General features: G+C 42.2%; 1 protein-coding gene across 1 annotated transcript in view; it reads left to right on the forward strand.

The window, feature by feature from the left end:
* Fam193a (family with sequence homology 193, member A) overlaps positions 1-15,527 on the forward strand; it is a 116,526-nt gene that overhangs the window by 72,879 nt on the left and 28,120 nt on the right. The window contains exons 11-14 of the mRNA NM_001243123.1: positions 490-643; positions 768-947; positions 1,851-2,102; positions 15,094-15,292. Coding sequence (NP_001230052.1) covers positions 490-643; positions 768-947; positions 1,851-2,102; positions 15,094-15,292 — 785 coding nt within the window. The remainder of the gene's footprint in view (positions 1-489; positions 644-767; positions 948-1,850; positions 2,103-15,093; positions 15,293-15,527) is intronic.

The following is a 15,527-nucleotide window of genomic DNA, read 5'->3' on the forward strand; positions in this document are numbered from 1 at the left end:
CATTGATTGTTAATAACTGACTTGAGTGGAGCAAACATAATTAATGTGTTGTTACATAACACTTGGAGTTTGGTCTGCTGGATATTTTCTGACAATTTGGTGTCTGTAAAATCAAACACTAAAGACCTGAAGTTGCTCCCTGTATCTTAACATTTTAATAAAAATTATATTTTCTTGGGCATGGCATTTTTACTTCAGGACTTTTCGGGCCAAATGAAAGTATAATACCAATTCGTCTTAAGTTTTTGTGGTCTCCTCAGAATTTCTATTGTGGGACATTCTTTCCCATCCTCCATGTCACAGATGTTACTCATCCAGGCTTTTTTTTGTGTTCAGGTGACTAAGAGGTGTTAAGTAGTGTGAGTGACACTGAACACTCTTCGTGAGCAGACCCATGACCTTAGAGGAGATGTCGTGTTCGGTGGGGGGTGCTCCTCACTGTCCTCCCCAATCGAAGGGCCTCATGGTGACCGTCTCTGCTTGCCTCAGTTGTAGTGATGATGAAGACGTCGCACCATTGTCAGCTAAGTTTGCTGACATTTATCCGTTGACCAACTACGATGATACCAATGTGGTAGCCAACATGAATGGAATCCACAGCGAACTGAATGGTGGTGGGGAAAACATGGCCCTGAAAGATGAGGTATGAGTGTGGCTTTTTTATGAGGAGTTGTGGTGTCAGTAAATGTAGGAAGTGGTTGGTGGTCTTTACACTTCATTCATGTTACTGTTTTGAAAATGAAAGCTACAGAATGCTGCATTTTAAGTCCCCTCAGGTAAGCAGCACCAGCCGTAGTTCTTCAGAGGCTGATGATGAAGATGCTGATGGTGAGAGTAGTGGGGAGCCCCCAGGAGCTCCCAAACAAGAGGAGGCCATAGGAAATGGTAACCCCAAGACAGAAGAGAGTAATGTGAACACTCCACCTCCATCCTACCCAGCTCAGCAGGTAGGATCTTCTGTTTCATGTTTCTCTGTTTTCCCAAAGATCTCTTCCTTGGTGTATGTTTTCTATAAAAAGTAAATTATGTTAATTTCAGCAGTTTCTGAAGATTAGTACTGTAGAGAAACAAGCATACTTATAGAACTCATATTTTAATCTTTTCTTTTCTTTTTTTTTTTTTTTGCTGAGATCTGTAATTGTTATCAGTTTTATAGCAACCTCTTATACCTAATATGTACTCCTTTTGGCGCTCTTCTGGACACTGAGCAGGGCTTCTTTACTTCTATGCGTTCTGCATTCTGCTTCCTGCATTAGAACTAGGACAAGGAAAGGCCTTGGCAGGAAGTTCAGATTCTTCCTGTTCTTCTTTGAAGTTCTGGCTATCTTAAAATAAAGACTTCACAGTATTTGGCTTTGGCTGAGTTCTAGAGCCTGAAGTGTTATTTTGTCGTCTGTGTTTACTTTCACATTTGCTTTGGTAAAGAAGTATCACTGGTCATTCTGACCAGCCAGCATCCTGTCTACATTTCATAGTGAAGGTATCATTGCAGCTGTTGATTGAACAGTAGGACCCCAGCAGACGCCACTCAGTGGTCCTGGTTTTTTTGGTGCCATTTTTCCTGTAGCTTCATCCTTCTATTATCTTTATGGGGTCCTTTATTCCTATTCACTTGGGTCCCTGATCAGTGGCTGCTGCCTCTGCAAATACCCATATAAAGTGAGGCTCAGCTCTCTCCTCTGCAGCCTTCCTTATTACCAGCTCTGACATCTGTACCTTCTCCTGTGAGGTCTCTGGTTATCTCAGGTCTGTATCTTTGTGTTCGTTCTATATTATCTGACTGACTGCAGCTTAATTTATGCCATTCTTTGTTCTACATTATACAAGTACTTCTTTTTCTGTCCTTTTAGGCAGAACAAACACCGAACACTTGTGAATGCCATGTTTGTAAACAAGAAGCTTCTGGGCTACCAGCATCAGCAATGACTGCTGGAGCCCTGCCTCCTGGCCATCAGTTCCTGAGCCCAGAGAAACCAACACATCCTGCGCTTCACCTGTACCCCCACATCCACGGACATGTACCCTTGCATACTGTTCCACACCTGCCTCGACCGCTCATCCACCCCACCTTGTATCCAGCACCCCCCTTCACACACAGTAAGGTAAGCCAGGGCAGGAAGGGCCTGGAAGTCCCTTATGACTGAGCTCTGACAAGAGCAGTTACTTTAGCAGACAGGGGTGGGTATATTGACTCATGTGCATAGCAGCATCTGCTCCTGATTGGATGGGTTGCAACTATGTGCTTTGGTTGTAGTCTCGCAAACTCTTGTAATGTTGAACCTTTACAATGTGTAGGTAAACAAACAAACACAATCATGATTTACTCACTAGAATTAAAGAGTTTTCAGGTGATACCCGCTAACAGGTTGAACTCAAGAATACTTAACAAAAGTCCATTTTTCTACACATGGCCTGACTTATGCCTTACCATAATAGGTAAAATGTATTGTAAATAGCATGAATCCTCAATGTTTTCTGGGCATCCTTAGTTTGAAAACTAGGGCCCTGTCAAAACATGCAAGCCTGAAGAAAAGTGCAGTATACATTGCAAAGAAATGCTATGACTGAAGCTATGGCAATGTGTAGCTGGAGGGGATAGAAGAGAGGCCTTAAAATCCAGCCTGCCAAGAGCCCACTTAGGAAAAGCAATGATAGTCTAGGAAATGGTCAGTTTTTTAGTTTCTCCTCAAAGAACTCCATGTATATACTTAACATTTTAGACATTGAAGATACATTTAGAGAAATTGGACTGAAATCCTATATAGACCAGGCTAACATCCAGTGATCCTCCTGCCTCCTATGTCCCTTATAGCTAGGATTACTGATGTGCAGCATCGTCAGCTAATTCACTCCTTGTACCTCAGTCTGCTTTGCCTCTTGAACTGCTTTACACTTGCAGTATTGCTGGTTCACCGTAATGTTGAGATTTTGTTATATTACTAGTTGGCACTAACTAATCCTAATACTCCCTAGCTATATTCATTTGTTTAACAGAGTGGTTTTGAAGTTGGACAGAAAGGGAGACCATGACATGGAAAGGGCTTGGTTTTCTGGGTTTACTCTATGGTATGGTATGATAGGTGGCTAGTAAATGGGTTCTCTGAGTGTTTACTGGGGAGGGGCACAGGTAGTAGATTAATACCACGCTTAAAAATGAATACGGTTCAAGTTAGATTTTACTCAGAAGCTACCCAAACCTGTGCTTGGGTTTTGTTAGACTTGGTATCACCCCATATGAATATGTAACAATGTCTTTATTAGCAAAATGTTTTAGTCAAAGCCAGGCTCTGCTTGTGTTTTATAACTTAAACCCTTCTTTCCTCTAGGGTAATGTATAAACTTCTGTCAACTCCCTAATTTTTTCTAGATAGAACTTTAATCTTAGATCTGAGAAAAGATTAAGAAATGGCTATTGTTGGGCACCGAGTGTGGGGGAATAAAGGGAGTGGGAGAAAACCCGAGTCCTGCCAGAGTTTCCAGTGCACTGGGCAGGCAGGCTGCTACAGGCTTTCCACGCGGCCCTAGGGTGTCTGGCTGCCACTGAACCCAGCCCACCAGGGTGTTGACAAGGGGCAGTCTGAGGTCTCTGGGCCCAAGGCCAAAGATAACAAGTTCTCAGTCCTGGGCATCCCAGACACCGCTGGACACCCCAGAAGAACTGAAAACAAAATGGGGGCCCCAGAGGCGGCTCAGTCATCCCTAGGGCTGAAGTGGGAGAGGGCATCAGGGAGAGAAGGGTTGCTAGGTGGTCCCCACATGGGCGAGAGTCCTTGGTCCGGTCCATGGCTGGAGCGCAGGAAGGCCTTCCGGTGGGAAGTTAAACATGGCTCTTTAGGGGAAAACCTATCCCATGGTTCAAGCATGGCAGGCCTTGATGAGCAGAGACAGTCTATGGTTTTAGAACTTTATTGTATAAAGGCAGGGAGAAAGAGGGAAGGTAGAAAGAGAGAGGCCAGCGATGGTCACGTGGAAAGAGAAGGAGGGCTGGAGATGAGAATAAGAAAGGTGGGAGCTTAAAGGAGTGAGGAGGAGCCAAGCAGTCCCTTTTATAGTGGGCTGGGCTACCTTGTAGTTGGCAGGGTAGCTGTGGGAAGGAGCATACCTGGCTATACTGTGAGGGTGGAGTCTAGCTTAACATCAGGAGCTTGGGGCTTTGTCCGAGCGAGACTGATAGTCACAGAATTATGGAGTTGGGGCTCTATGGTGTCAGGCACCTGTCTCTGGGAATGTGACTCTGTTCCTTCCCGTGTAGAGTTTTCTACTGAGTCTCCGGAACAAGCCTCATTCAACCAAAACTGACTGCCTTTCACGGCCCCACAATCTATTGTATATTTTCTTTGCTTATTGAAACTATTCAAGAATTATTTTTTTAAAATATCCCAAGAAAGTAGTCAAATTAATGTTCCCCAAGTCTACTAGGAATACGCTTACTAGCTGTTTACTGGTTTTTGTTTTTTTCCTTACTTTGGCTTTTTCCCTCCTCTCTTTCTTTCTATTTTATATATGGGTGTTTTGTCTGTCTGTGTGTGTGTGTGTGTCCGTCTGTCCAGAATTGGTTATCAGTTATCAATTCCCTTGGAGCTGAAGTTTATAAATGTTTATGAGTCAGAATGTGGGTTCTAGGACTCAAATCCAGAACCTCTGGAAGAGCAGCCAATGATCTTAACCACTGAGCCATGTCTCCAGCATAACTACCTTTTTAAAGATTTATTTATTTTTTGTTTAAGAATGTTTTTCTTTTGTGTGTGCCTGTTGTCCATGGTGGTTAGAAGAGGGCATTGAATCCTTGAACTGGAGTTTGTAGATGGTTGTGAGCCTCTATGTGGGTGCTGAGGACCTAAGCCAGGTGTTCTGTGCCATCTTTCCAGCACCCAACTCTGGCCTTTTTAAGGAAGTTAGCGGTCTCCTATAAAAGGGTAAAATAAGACAACTCTTTTTAATACCATTTTTGTATCTGACACCCATTCCATTTGTCCTGTTAAACTTAGACCATAGATAAATGCAAAAGATTCATGTGTAGGAAGGCAAATACAGAGGTCTAACTACACATGGTAAAGGAGATAGAAACTTGAAATTTATAATTAAGCCGCACTTCAACAGCATTGTTTCTTGGTATCATAACTATGCACTGATCCTTTTTTAAATATTTGTTTTCTTTTTTGTGTGATCGTTTTGACTGTGTGCATATCTGTGAACCTCAAGTGTGCAGGATGCCTGCAGAGGCTAGAAGAGGTAGTGTTGGATCCTCTGAAACTGGGATTGCAAGCAGCTGGGAGCTGCTGTGTTGGGGTGCTAGGACCCATATCCAGATTCTCTTTAAGAACAGCCAGTGCTCCTAACCACTGAGCTGTTTCTCCAGCCACACACTGATCCATTTAAAATACATCTATTGCAGACCTTTTTATTGTTTAAAATAAAATGCTGTTAATAGGGCTGTGGCTATGTCTCAGTGGTAGAGTTCTTTCTGGCATTCAGGATACTCCGATCCACAGTATGGAAGGGGAAGTACGTGCAGTTGATAAAATACTTCATGTATATCTGGTGTGAAAATACTGATTTCTTTAATCAAGCTTGTATTTTATCTTACGGTACCTTAAGGAATTGGTTTATGTCATTTGAGGTAAGCAGACTTACGTGACTGTAATGGCTATTACTGTTTAAATGCACAATATGCTAACAGCGTCACAGAGTAATAGTAGAAGGGCCCTCTAGAAACAGGACGAGCTGTTTTGGAATGGCACAAGTTTGTCTTCAGTTCCCCTGGAGCTTTCTCAGGAAGTGTGGTGTTTCAGCATAACCAAGAATCAAAGGGTAGGTGCTATGCTAACCATTCACACTGAGGTTTTTTGGGCCAGCCCATGTCTTTGTCTTTTGCTGCTTTGTTTAGATTTTTGCTGTGGTGAAGTCTTAATTGTTGCTTGTACTATTTAATGTCATGGTTGTTATTTTTGTTTTAATTTACACTCTGGCCATTGTGGCTAAATATTTCATGCATTAAATGTTTAGTGTAAATACTATAAAAGATTTAATTTCCTTACTTTAAGGACATTAAGATTCTGTACCAATGATATATTTATTTGTTAAGGATAGATATGGACTATGTAAAAGTTTAAAGAAACTACAAGAAAAATACTGCAGTGAAATATAAAAGGAAAATAAAATATAGGGCTCTTGTCTATCTGCACAAGTTCCCAGGTCAATCGCCAGCACCACAAAAACAAATGAATGAAATAGCATTGTAGTATAGAGTGCTAGTCACTGAATTACACCTTCCAGGCCTGTTTGCTACTCTTGAATTTATAAGAGTGTTTATGGCCCAGAAGTGAATGTTTGCAGGGTATGGTGGCCCACACCTTTCATCCCAGCAGATGCAGGAGGACCTCTGTGAGTTTGAGGATAGCCTATAGTGAGCTGTAGGAGAGGCAGGATTACAAGAGAGACCCCATGTCAAAAAACTAAGAGGTGACTCTTTCCTATGAACTAGAGAAGACTGAATATTCTGCGTTGAATAATCTGTAGAAGGAAGGGACTATATCCATTTGCAGGTGTTCATTTCCTCACCTTTGCCTACTTGAATCATCCATTTTTAATACAAGAATTAGAGACTCCAACTATGGTAGAAAATTCTTTTATTTCTCTTTGCAGTCTTCTGTTTTTGCTTCACATACTTGATTATTTCATTGTTAGGTTCATGTGTGCTCTTGTTTTATTTTTATTTATTTATTTTTTTTACTTGTTCTGATATCATTTTGGTTTGTTGTACTTTTAATGTCTAGGCTTGTTTCTACTTTTTGACTATTGGAACAAATATTTCTGAACATGGATGGATAAACAAGTATTTCTTTCAGACTCTGCTTTTGATTCTTGGTGAGACTATACTATAATAGTTGGGTCGTATTATACCTATACTTCCATACTCTTTTCCACCTAGACTGTGCCACTTTGCAGGCTTACCTATCTACTCTGCACAAGAATTCTTTCTCCACATCTTGGGAGATGTGTTGTAATCCTGGGCTTTTCTACCCACTCCCCAGTTTCCAAATAACAACTTGGAGCCCTATTTATGGACAGTGCCTTCTGGTCTTAAATAAGGGCTTATTCCCCAACTAGCTTGTAACTTATACAACCTTTTTATTCTGTGTCTGCCACATGGCTAGTTACCTCTCCTCAGTTTCATGCATCCAACTTCCTCGGAGTTCAAGGGGAATCTCCCACCTCTGACGATCTCCCAGAGTTCCAATCTCTTTTATTCCACTAGGAGTAATAGTATTTAAAAAGAAGGTATGGCCTTGTTGAAGGAATTGTGTCACTAGGGGTGGGTCTCAGGGCTTTAAAAGCCCATGCCAAAGCAAGTGTCTCTCTGACTCTGACTTTGGATTAGGATTTAGCTCTCAGCAAATGCTCCAGTGCTATGTGTGTTGCCATATTACCTGCCTGATAATAAACTGCCAATAAATTGTAAGCAAGTCCCCACTTAAATGCTTGACTTGGTCATGGTGTCTCTTCACAGCAGTGGAACAGTAACTAAGACAATAATCAAAACAAACTCCAGAAAATCATATAACCCCATTAAAAAATGGGGCTCAGAGCTAAACAAAGAATTCTCACCTGAGGAATACCAAATGGCTGAGAAGCACCTGAAAAAATGTTCAACATCCTTAATCATCAGGGAAATGCAAATCAAAACAACCCTGAGATTCCACCTCACACCAGTCAGAATGGCTAAGATCAAAAATTTAGGTGACAGCAGATGCTGGCAAGGATGTGGAGAAAGAGGAACACTCATCCACTGCTGGTGGGATTGCAAGCTTGTACAACCACTCTGGAAATCAGTCTGGCTGTTCCTCAGAAAATTGGACAGTACTACCGGAGGATCCTGCAATACCTCTCCTGGGCATATATCCAGAAGATGTTCCAAACAGTAAGAAGGACACATGCTCCACTATGTTCATAGCAGCCTTACTTATAATAGCCAGAAGCTGGAAAGAACCCAGATGCCCCTCAACAGAGGAATGGATACAGAAAATGTAGTACATTTACACAATGGAGTACTACTCAGCTATTAAAAAAAATGAATTTATGAAATTCCTAGGCAAATGGATGGACCTGGAGGACATCATCTTGAGTGAGGTAACACATTCACAAAGGAACTCACTTGATATGTACTTACTGATAAGTGGCTATTAGCTCAGAAACTTAGGATACCCAAGATATAAGATACAATTTGCAAAACACATGAAACTCAAGAATAACAAAGACCAAAGTGGACACTTTGCCCCTTCTTAGAATTGGGAACAAAGCACCCATGGAAGGAGTTACAGAGACAAAGTTTGGAGCTGAGAGGAAAGGATGGACCATCTAGAGACTGCCATATCCGGGGATCCGTCCCATAATCAGCTTCCAAACGCTGACACCATTGCATACACTAGCAAGATTTTGCTGAAAGAACACAGATATAGCTGTCTCTTGTGAGACTATGCTGGGGCCTAGCAAACACAGAAGTGGATGCTCACAGTCAGCTATTGGATGGATCACAGGGCCCTCAATGGAGGAGCTAGAGAAAGTACCCAAGGAGCTAAAGGGATCTGCAACCCTATAGGTGGAACAACAATATGAACTAATCATTACCCCCTGGAGCTCGTGTCTCTAGCTGCATATATATCAGAAGATGGCCTAGTCGGCCATCAGTGGAAAGAGAGGCCCATTGGTCGTGCAAACTTTATATGCCTCAGTACAGGGGAATGCCAGGGCCAAGAATTGGGAGTGGGTGGGTGGGGGAGTGGGTGGAGGAGCGTGTGGGGGACTTTTGGGATAGCATTGGAAATGTAACTGAAATAAATACCTAATTTTAAAAAAAAATCATCCTGGGTAAGGCAACTCAACCCCCCCCCCCAAAAAAAAAACAACAACAAAAAAACAAAACTGTACACTTGTATAAAATGCATTGCAAAGCTCCAGTCATAAGCCTGTGGCACTGGCAATCAAAGCAGACAAGCAGGACAGTGTAACTCCACACAGCCTGCTCAGCCAGTGTTATGTCACCTCACAGCTGTGAGATGGCCCCTGTCAAAATAAAGAAAATAGCAGGCTGTAGAGGTAATCCCTTGTGTACTGTGAAGAAGCATCACCTGTCAATAAAACGATGATGGCCTAGTACCAAAAGGCAGGAAGTAGCAGATGGGAGTTCTGATAGAGAGACTGGAACTCTGGGAGATCGTCAGAGGTGGGAGATTCCCCTTGAACTCAGTGGAAGTTGGATGTATGAAACTGAGGAGAGGTAACTAGCCATGTGGCAGACACAGAATAAACAGGTTATATAATTTACAAGCTAGTTGGGGAATAAGCCAATTTTGTTGGTCTTTACAAAGAACAATCACTTATTCTGTTTCTCTTTGTGAGAACATTCTGGTTGCTTTTCCAGAAGGCCCAAGTTTGGTTCACAATGCCCATGTTATGTAGCTCACAAATGCTTGAAACTCCAGACTAGAAAAAAGGCAGTGGCCTTTTCTGGCTTTTGATGGCAGGTGCCATGTGTACAAACTTAAAATGGTATTGGATCTCCTGGCACTCAAGTTAAAAACAGTTGCCCAATATTGGTGGTAGGAATCAAACACATACCTTTTGCCCAAAAGGAAGAAAAAAAAACAAGTGCTCACACCCACTGAGATATCTCTCTAGTCCATGATCTTTTGATTCAATTTATTTTCTATGTCATTTCTTATAACCCTAATTATGATGATGATTATTATTTGGACAAAAGTCTTTATTGCCTGGATATGTCACAAACTCAAAATCTTCTTTCAAACATGCCTAGCGTTTTTGTTGTTATTGATAAAAGCATGTGTTGCTGCTTAATGTAAACTGCCTCCTTTACAAGTGCTTTCTGTGCATCGCATACTTTTTTTTTTCTTTCATCAATTGTTTTTTTTTTTTTTTTTTACTCTTTAAGGCATTTTTCTTTGACATTTATTTACTGGGTGGGTGAGGCAGTACTACCATGGCACATGTGTGGACGGCAGGAGAAGTTAATGGAGCCCATCCTCTGCTTTTGCCATATGGGTCCCAGCAATCAAAATCTAGCTTACAAGGTTCATGAGCAACTACCTTTATCTGCTGAGCCATCTTGACAGACCTATCTCTTCACTTTCAACTTACAGAGTATTTAAAGTAGAGGTCCTGGTTGGACCAATGGCTCAGGGATACGAGCATATGCTGCTTTTCCAAAGGACCTAAGGTCAGTTCACAGCACTTAACATGGGGTAGCTTCCATCCTGCAACCTCCGCTTCAAAGGTATCCAATGCCCCTGGCTTCTGTGCTCCTATGCACACTCTTTCTCTCTCCCCAACACATAATCAAAAGACAGAAGTAAATCTTTATGAGTGGATATTTTAGATAAGTGTGGTTGAGTTTCTTATACTTTGTGCTTCTATTTTTATTGATATTTTCATATCAGCCATCTTTTTTTCTATTTTTATGAAACATAATATTGATAGGAATGATTTTTGGATATATTTAGATTATTATCAACTTGTAGTTGTTTTATATTCATCTTCAAAGGCCTCAGTTTAACTGTATTTTATACTTTTCAATACTTTATGATTTATCAATAATACTTATATTTTAACCCTCTTGGAGTCGCCCTGGGTTCACAGTGTACAATAACTAAATTCCCTTTGAAATCGAACTGTCAGGTCCTCTACACATGGCCCAAGTGGCTTCTAGAAAATGCCTCCTCCGTTCTCCACCTTTTCACATAGCATTTGGTACATGAAATGATCTCCCAAAGAGTCACCTTCACATGAGTTAGGAATATCAGAAACTATTTTATGTTGCATTTATTTATGATCTTTCTGTCTGTGGACCCAACCATCTGACCTATGCACTTTTCTTTCTGCCTGAAGAGAGTCATTTAATTTCAGACAGGGCCAGTCTATCACAGGTGAGTTTCTTAGGCTTTTGGATTTTTTATTTCTCCTTTACTTTTTTTTGTTTTTCAAGACAGGGTTTCTTTGGGTAGCTCTGACTATGCTAGAACTCACTGTAGACTTTGCTGGCCTTGATCTCAGAGACCTGGATGCCTCTGTCTGCGGGACTGCTGGGATTAAAGGTGTGCACCACCACTGCCCAGCTCTCCTTCACTTTTGAGGGATTAATTTGCTGAATGCACAGTTCTAAGTATGTGGGATTTTCTTGCAGTATCCTAAATATACTTAACTCTGATATTTCCATATATGCATAGTTTCTGAGAGACCTGTTTTAATTGTTTTCTTTCCAGTTTAGATTAGGTGTTGTGGGGAGATGCAGTGTGGAGACTGGCTTATGATAGGGGGTTTGTTATGACCTCTGTGTGTTTCATGTTAGGGGTAGTGTTTATTTTCCCTCGTTTCAGAGTAGTGATGCCAGTACTAAGGTCTTATTGCCTCTTTACCATCGCTAGGAGGTATTTAAAAAACTCAGAAATTCCAAACTAAGAAATATTTGTGTTAACTTTGTCATTGGCTGGAATTCTGTTGGTCTGACTGTACAGTGGAAGTTTTTTCAGTTAATGGTTCTATATCTGTTGGTTTTGGCTTGCCACCTTCTCAGTCTTGGTATCTGAGCTATTGTGGATAGAGACGACTGGATCATCCACTCCAAAGGGATGCAGTTTTATGAAGGTGATTTTGTTTGGATATTCATCAGAATTTTTACTTCAAGAATTTTCTTTCTTACGAATTACCTTTTGCCATAAAGTGGAAAACAATTCAAAATTACTGTTAATTGAAGCTTTGTGAATTTGTGGGAAGGGTCTGACTATGTTGGTTAATCACAATGGTCCATTTAGCAGATAGCTGAGGTTTTTTTCAGAAGGGACACATTGCACTGTTAAGGTTATCAGGTATCATGCACAAAATCATTGAAAAACAATTTTTTTGTTGTCTGTTCCCTCACTTTTGCCTTCAGTCTCTGCAACTGGGCCTCCTATTTGTGTAGGTGGGCTTCTGAAGAAGCATGTAAGTAAACTGTGTAAAAGCATGGCCACTGGACCCCTTAGTCTTCGGAACTAAGCTGTTTTCAGCAATCATTTATTGAGCACCAAGTATGTGCCAGGCCCTGTGCTGCATTTTAGGAATACCCAGGTCAGTTCATCCTGGTTACTGCTTTTAAAAGAGAAGGCAAAAACATCAGAATAAAGTACCAAATGTTATGGCAAGCCTGGTGGTGTGGCTCAGTGGTAAAACACTTGCCTGGTATGCATAAGGCTCTTGGTTCCATCCCCTGAGCCACAACAGAAGGGACACCTTGTCATGCCTCAGGCAACTTGTGGGTAGACATAGGGTAGGAAAGTAACTTGGGAGAACAGATCTGAATGGAGCACAAAGGTCATCACAAAGTAGAGGGCACTGGAAAGAATGAACAAGGGTCTAGACATGAATGTGGTAAAGGTGAGGAACCAAAGGGGAAGCCAGACAGTGCACAGCTGTGTCCAAGGAGAATCTCAGGCAGCTCTTAAGTAGTTCAGATCCCCAGGAGGTGCTTCTGCTCAGACCCCACATGCTGGACTAGCAAACAGACACTGGCAGGTATTTCTGTCCCTTAACCAGAGGTTCCTAAATTACCTATTCTTATCAGCAAATCTCAACAAGGTCCTTCTGAGCTTTTTATTACTTTGTGGAACCAAGTGTCTATCTATTAAAATGTAGTTTCATTATTTTCCTTGCTTTTTGCTCCCTTGGGCTCCCATGCCAAAACAGCTTTTTTAGACCATCCAAACCTGTTACCTCTGTCTAGAACACTTTTGGACCCCAAGCATTTGTTCTGCTTGTCTCCTGTCTCCCCTTCTCCAGTCTCCTGGAGCCCTCCAGGGTAGAGGGTGTTGTGTGTTATGCCAGTGGACTGGGTGGAGTCACTGCCCAGCTATTTGAATGTTAGAATGGGCCTAGCTGGTGGGATTTGGCATAGTCTTAGTACTAGGAATCCATCTTTGCCCTTGCCAAATGCTTCTTGCAGGCCAGGCAGTGTATTCACTTACCAAAACTTCTGGGGTAGCTATTTCCAGATTTCAGATGAGAAAACTAAAGCACAAAAGATTGAGTGATATGCCTGAGGTCACACAGCTACTAAAAGGGAGGCTGAGATTTATTTCTAGTTTCTGTTTAGCTCTCATGGACTATGCTCTCCCAATGGAGCCAGGGATGACTTCTAGGTTCACACACAGCTCTCTCCTTTCCTCGCCCCCCCCCCCCCCATTATATCATCTGTTCTCCGCACCTAACCAGCAGTGCATCCTTGTCTTGCTGATCATCACTGTGCTGTCACGTCCACCTTTCTCTTAAACTGACCGGACTGTCTTCTCCTGACTACACCCTTAATGGCTTCCTTGCCTCTTCAGGATAGTAACCACACAGAGGCTCTGGTGTAGCCTCTCCTGTTTACATCTAATGGGCCATCCCCCATCTCTTCTGTCCTCCTCCTTCCTCCATCTGACCATCCCTTGGTGCAATTGGAAATTCCCTTAAAGTCCTCATAGTTGAATCTATAGAATCCACAGATAATTTATGCATCACAAAGAGTGGGATCACCAGGCATTCTTCTAATGCCAGGTCTGTAGCTCACCCAGGGCATACTCCACTCATTTCAGTGATACTTGACTCTACACAACATTGTCCAGAGCTGGGGTACAGGGCCAAGATTTTATTTATTTATTTATTTATTTATTTATTTATTTATTTTTGGTTTGTTTTTGTTTTTCAAGACAGGGTTTCTGTATGTAGTCTTGGCTATTCTGAAACTTACTCTGTAGACCAGGCTGGCCTCGAACTCAGAGATCTGCCTACCTCTGCTTCACAAGTTCTGGGATGAAAAGCACGTTACCAGCATGACCAGCCAGGTCATGATCTTAATGCCCCGTTTTCTTAAGAAGTGACTTTGACTTAGGAGAAGTCAGACATCAAAATACCAGGCTACAAGTCAATCTTGCATTCTGCTATGGCAGGTGAAGGAAGATGCTATATCCCAAGGTGTTAAGTTGGGGGCTCACCTTGTTACTGGGTTGGATCCAGAACAAAACAGTGTCAGGTTTCTGGGACAGTATTGTCTTGGCTGAGGCTTGGGAATGAGTGTACAAGAAGAGGTTTCAGAGCTTAGACACAGGTGAGCAAGTGAGAAAGGAAAAGAGGTTGGAAAGGTGGGAACCAGAAAGAAGATCTGTATGCCTAAGCTTGCTGAGCAGGAGGAGGTGGTCGTTATTTCCCTAGGATGTCATGGGGCATGGGAGGACTTCGATTTTTAACTGAAAAGTAGCAGAAAGCTTTCTCAGCATTCTAAGTAAAGATCAGATCACTTGGGCTGCTGTGAGGAAAGAACTGGTTGGTATGAGGGCCAAATCCCAATATAGAGGCCAGCATGGGAGTGCAGCTGTGTGGATGACACAGCCCTTCCAGGACTTCATTAGGTATCAAGCAGGGAGGGCTCTAGGGAACCCAGGTGAGTGCAGGGAGCTGCCAGCAACTTGGCACTAAGTAAATGTGCATTGCTTGACTGGCCCACTGACTGTATCCCACTCCCTTTCCCTGGCCTCTCAGGACCTTTCTCAGGGCCCAGGCCAGTTTGCTGATGAGATTGGAATGACTTACTCCCTGGAAACAGGAGCAACTCAGCACCCCAGTTTCAGAGCACAACCAAAATCTTCCTAGCTCTTCAGATCTGTGTTGTTCTTTGCACAGCTCTAAGAGTTGAGGGTTAAAGGCCTTACTTACCATTGTTATCAGTACTTCTGATTTGACAGTGTTGATCAGTACAGTCTCTAAGGAAACCAAGCCACAGAACAGCTCTTACATGTATGAACTACATTAAAGAGTGACTAGCCAGGAATGTTAGAATTGGCTGAGTTGTCTATAGGCATAAGGAACTTTTGGTTAAAGGTTGACCTACATGTGTAGCCTTCTTAAGTAAACCTCCACTCCAGCATTTGTGAGATGTGCTCCCCATGGCCATCAGCTTGTGGGAAGCATACCCCTCAAGGTTTCATCACAGTTTGTCTGTCTGTAGTTGAACTACACAGGTATATAGAATATTAATTTTGATATGTGATTAGAACTTTTTTTTTGTAGGCTTTACCGCCAGCACCTGTTCAGAGTCACACAAATAAGCCTCAGGCATTCAATGCATCTCTTCAAGACCATATTTACCCGAGCTGTTTTGGGAACACTCCAGACTGGAATAGTTCTAAATTTATAAGTCTTTGGGAATCAGAAATGATGAATGATAAGAACTGGAACCCTGGCACTTTCTTGCCAGATACAATTTCTGGTAAGGAATTCATTAAAACTTTCTTAAGGTTTTTAAATATCCTGAACCAAGTAAGATGGTCATCCTTGCATTACCCAGTGGGAGGCCCTGGGGCCAGGCATCCTACCCACCCTTCCACATCTGTTCTGATGGGTCTGCTGCATTGATTAACAGAGCTAACACTGTCTCCATGCTATCTGCCAGCACAGTGAGCCACATGGTACTGCCCAGCCACAGAAGATCTAGTCTCCAGGGT

Source organism: Mus musculus, chromosome 5 (assembly GCF_000001635.26).
Source record: "Mus musculus strain C57BL/6J chromosome 5, GRCm38.p6 C57BL/6J".
NCBI classification, from domain to species: domain Eukaryota; kingdom Metazoa; phylum Chordata; class Mammalia; order Rodentia; family Muridae; genus Mus; species Mus musculus.